The following is a 5,527-nucleotide window of genomic DNA, read 5'->3' on the forward strand; positions in this document are numbered from 1 at the left end:
TTCACTATTTTGTTTCAGTTTAGGTTCATCGTTCCTAGTTTTCATTTCTAGATCGCAGCAACTTTTATATTTTTTATGCAGTTCTGTTTCTTGCGTGAAACAGAATCAAGTTGAAACTCGATCGAGAGACAGCGCATGCGCAACGTGCCAAGAACCCAAACAACCTGACAAATGTTTACGTACCACAAATAGACACATCAACCCTGTTCCATATCAGAACTGAATAAAACCGCGTGGCGGCAGATTTAATAAACTATTAAATTTGTGAAATGCACCCAAAGGGTTGATATAATCCGTACAACACTTTTCGACGAGAGTAAATCTGGTCCAGAGAATTGTAAGAACGCAGCAAATATGATCATACGCAGTGTCTGTATACTTCTTATACACCTTGGCGTTGGCTCGGCTGTTCGCAATTGTATTCGTGTTTGTGTTTCTACTCCAAGCATCTTTTCTTGCTTGAAGTGAAACCTTAGCACATAATGTAATTCATCCTGAGGCGATGAAGAAGTTCTCTTGAGTTTTATCCACTTACATTCGATAGCGCCATTGTGGTTCTCACAATCCCGTATGGAGTTTGGACTGCGTAAGTTTTATGCAGCCGATATTTTAAGAACTTTAGTGACATCCCTGCAGGCCAAGTACACTCGGCATACTTTTAGAATTGGAGAATAATATTCACTGGTGACTTCCATAATAAGTATTAAAAGTCGAAAATAGACGCCAGAGGGTACGTCAACAGGCTCATACAGGCATGAGCCTGTCTTCCCGCGCGGGTGTTTTATTTAGCAAATGACGCTTGCAGTGCAAAAACAAACATGCCATACATTGACACTCCGAGACGTAGCAGAAAAATATCGGCCTGTCAGCAAGGAAATCAAACTTCACTTCTTTCTCGGCAACAAGCACCATTTGGCACTCAAACGTCTGTGGAGTAAAGACGAAGATATTGGTTCGTAGCTCTGTAAGGCATTCCTACATGCACTTGTCTCGGCAAAAACAGATTTATGTTTTTACAGCGCGCGCAGGTAAGGAGCCAAGAATAAAAAGAAGCCCTTTGCCTCCGTGATCTATACAAAGGTCCTTCTATGCAACATGCAAAGGCATGCCTGACTGACGTTAAGTGCCGCATTTGATATAGTGCACACAACTGCAGCAAGGTACAGCATTCAGACGAAGACCTTGTAAAAGATCACGTCCACTCCATTTACATGCTTGATTAGCAAAAGATACCCGTCCTCAGAACCGTCTGGTTTGAATTATCCAATAGCGTTAAAACCACCTTAACCTTGTTATATGATGTTCTTCTATTTTGCCATCATCGTATATTTTCCTAATCTGCCTTCCTCAGGACCCTTTGGTGAAAATTATGTTAACCTCCCTTTGCAACGTTTAAAAATGAAAAGCATGTCGACAAAGGATCTTGCGAACTCTAACGAAGTTGGGAATGTAAACTAGTAAATAAGTAAATGCACAAGCAAATTAATAAATCCATAAATAGACATGTATATATACATACATACATACATACATACATATATATATATATATATATATATATATTTACACACACATATTATACACATATTTATACATATATACATTATATATATATATATATATATATATATATATATATATATATATATATATATATACATTATAAACTGGGCTCTGGTGAGTTTTCGATTAAGATTTTCTACTGAAGATATTTCTAGCAGGTTGAGGTAAAGAAAGAAATTACCGGTAGAGCAAGTAACAAGACGTTTTACTTATCACAGCATTTTCAATTGTAAAAGATACAAAGGAAGTAAGAATAAAAAGGCAGAAAGTAACCACCGGAAAAGTGGTATATATAAATACTGGGAGATCACATACGTGACTGGTATGTGTGTCTATATATATATATATATATATATATATATATATATATATATATATATATATATATATATATATATATATATATATATATATCCGTGTGTGCCACAGTAATCAAAGTACATAAATACAGACATAATTATGTAAATAAGGAGAGCAAACTCAAGTAAAGTATTCTGTAGATGATGCGCGGAAGAAAACGTAAGCGCATAGAGCTGCACGACGCATAAATAAAGATGACTACCTGAACGTCAAGCTTGTTGCATGCACTATGCATACTTACACAGCAAATGCAGATTACAGAGCACTGCTGCTGACTACCTGGATAACGCTGACGTCAAACTGCCGTGTTTCAGCCCACAAATACGGATTAAAGTGTTGATGTTTCTGTGGCTTAAAGTTGTTTAAAGATGTGTCCGTGGTTAACTTCTTTTAAATGTCGGTTTTCCCCTATTTCAACTATTTCAAGCGTCCTCATTTCCCACTTCATATGAAAAAACAAACACTTGCATAATAGCACCAATAACTTAATACACAAATAATAAATCATAACTTCCTTTCTTTTGATGCAACTTGAACGCAACATTGACTTCCGTAGTAATGAAAATGATGATACACAAGTATCATATTAAAAAAAATTCCTATAGACATTGGGTGGGACAAGTCATTTTTCTCTCTTCATTTCTCCTGGAAAAGTAAAATACCTGAAATCATGAAGTTTCAGCACCCCAGGAGGTATTCATTCCCACCCACCCCACCCCCGATTGATCCTTAGGAGGTAATCTTAGCCCATTCCTTACCGGATGGCACTTTTCCTGTCGCCAGCTATTTTATTCACTTGCTAGTCACTACTAGACAAGGCTGTACACGCATTATGGGCAGAGGTGACAGACAAAGATACAGGAAAACGTCTTGCCCAGGCTCTCTATTTCACTTCTAGTTCAACACACCAATGCCTGTTGCTGCATTAATGACAATAATCATGGTGTCAAGTCACGTCTGACATTGCTGTCGATTTTTTTTTCTTACGAAGATTGCAAATGCTACATAACGTCACGTTGCTTACGGCAACACTCCTCCCTCCTATGAACCCGACTTGACCTCACTGCTAGTCAACAAACGTTCAACATCATAAAGTACAACTTTCACAATAATAAACATACAAGGGGCATCACGACAGTGTTCCCCTTCCCTTCCAAGATAAAATAATCTCCCTTAGAAGGAGGTCAACGTACCTGTGAGTGTGAGGAAGTGAATTTTCCAGCGAGGCCACATGATTCAATGGACTGCTCCCGCCCCGATGCCCTACGCACAACCTTCTCTTAGCGTGGCTCGGCCAGCACTACCCGTTCAGTGCTGCCAGATTGAGTTGCCTATTTCACCCTAAATTCACCCACATTACCCTGTTTGCTTAGTTCGTCAAGAACTTGCAAAGTTGAAAATCAAACATCACTCTATACATGCCATTCTATCGAGAAACAGGATCTTCGGACTGTCTTGGTTTTCATATTGAGAAAGCATCGCAGCTTCTGTACATATTTAATCTTACCGATCCATTGATTGAATCTCGCAAAGCTTTGAATCCTCATTTTATTTTGATAAAAACCATCCCTTCTATTGCCATATTAGCATCAAAGTTTTCAAATCTTGTCTTTGAGAATGACTTAAGTATCATTGATACTGACTGACGTTTACTACGGAACACGGAAAAGAACGTTCAGAAAATATTTACTTATTGCTACATATATGATGTACCAGAAATAATTTTCACCGTAAAACCAAGTATTATGTTAATTCATATGCTGCTAGTTGGTCATTTTGAGCTACTGGTCAAAATATGTTACTTGTCGGTCTACTGGTAAGAATCGTCCGTTCGGGGCGGGTTGTCGGCAGAAAAAGACATTTCTTTACTTATTTCTACATATATGATATAGCAAAAATAAAATTCACAACAAAAAAACAGGCATTAGGTTAATCTCTATGCTGCTTATCGATCATTTTGAATTAACTGTCGATCCAAATATGTTACTTGTCGGTCCTTAGTATGACTGGAGCGACAATAATGTTTGGAAAATTGGATAGAAGTAAAGAGTAAGAAAGCTGACGGACCCGTTTCCATTAGTGGGAAACTTCATGGCAACATGAGTGAATAGCCGTGTAAGTACACGCGAGTACTACACTTTATACTATTCCATTACTGTGCACATTATGGCAGTATTTCTTACATATATATGGTCTTGATGAATGAAATATTAACAAAGAGGGTAACTTTAAACGAACCTTCAGAATCCTTCTCCCGTCTCTTACTTAAATGGCTAAATTTCTGTGGGTTTTACAGTGAGAAAATTTCCCTAGATTTCTATTTTTTCATATTTGTACCCTGTTACCTAATACTTTTCAAATTACCCTAACACAGGGTAATTATCCTGCAGCTGGCAGCACTGGAGTAACCGGCCGGCCCATCCCAAGACGCTGACGTTCATTCGTAATCTTCTCAGCTCAGACCTTCGCAGCATACTGTTCTGCTGGTTGTACATCCAGTTTGCTCAGCAATCACGTTCTACTCACTGGTCAAGAAATATTTTTGCTTTACTAACACATCTGTAGCCTTATCTTTTATCAAGAATCACTTGTTTGAATAAATTAATGATAACAGAATAAAGAATAGAGTCAGCTAGACATAGTTTAATCAGTTTGACCGTGTCAGACACGATGAGTGATATTTAGTTTTTCCCAAACTCATTAAACACAAAGTGGATTTTTCAACTGGAAGTTGTGTGCATAGAGAATTGACATAATATTGCCAATTTGATATAAAGATTACCAACGAAGACTCGTAACTCTCAGTCCAGTTTCTAATAATACAGTACCTCATATTCATAAAAATGGTGAAAGAAACAAGAAAAAACGAGGAAGTGATGGATTTTTTTTTGTCAGATGGTCATTTGTTACTTGACAGGGATTGGGGGCATTTAGAACCACTAAGAAATGAGAAATCAAATGTGCCACTTGTTTGTCAGAGGCATTATAGATGCAATACACAGCGAGTACCGCATGTGAACAAAGTATGTCTTTAGCAATATATATAATCAGCGCTTCTATCCTTGTAAGCAACATCGCACAGGGGAGGTGAAGTCATAAAGGTGGGAAAGGACAACAGAGCAGATGGTAGAAATTAAAAGTGACCAGCATTATTTTTAGCGGAGACCAGCTTCCAACCATAAAAGAATGCTGAGCGATTTGCTCCGCAGAGATGTCACCAAAATCACTAAAAAAAAATTATCGTCAACATAAAGCATGCAATAAATAATCCATACGGGGTGTGGAAAAAGGATAGATAAGACAACATTTGAAGCAAAATATCCTTATATTCAGTGGAGGTCTAAAGGTCAACAGTAAGGTCGAGAGATCAAGCGTGTGAATCAGAAGAGTAAAGGTTGGGAAATCCTTCGGACAGCCAAGTACTGACGTAACCGCGGGAAAATAGAAGGCAAATTAAAACGAAAGTATTACTGTTAAAGAAAACCCCATGATAACTGGCACCGCAATGTCCTTATTTTCTCATCATGAGAGGAGGTATGTATATATATGTACATATATATATATATATATATATATATATATATATATATATATATATATATAT

The 5,527-nt window shown here is 37.4% G+C and overlaps 1 protein-coding gene across 1 annotated transcript in view; it reads right to left on the reverse strand.

Annotated features, from left to right (window-relative positions):
• LOC143026345 (uncharacterized) overlaps positions 1–3,231 on the reverse strand; it is a 49,152-nt gene extending 45,921 nt beyond the window's left edge. The window contains exon 1 of the mRNA XM_076186564.1: positions 3,117–3,231. Within this exon, the coding sequence (XP_076042679.1) occupies positions 3,117–3,156 (40 nt within the window). The 5' untranslated portion in view covers positions 3,157–3,231. The remainder of the gene's footprint in view (positions 1–3,116) is intronic.
• Positions 3,232–5,527: the final 2,296 nt, after the last annotated feature.

This window comes from Oratosquilla oratoria, chromosome 6 (assembly GCF_046742065.1).
Source record: "Oratosquilla oratoria isolate Oo_2021 chromosome 6, ASM4674206v1, whole genome shotgun sequence".
In the NCBI taxonomy this organism is placed as follows: domain Eukaryota; kingdom Metazoa; phylum Arthropoda; class Malacostraca; order Stomatopoda; family Squillidae; genus Oratosquilla; species Oratosquilla oratoria.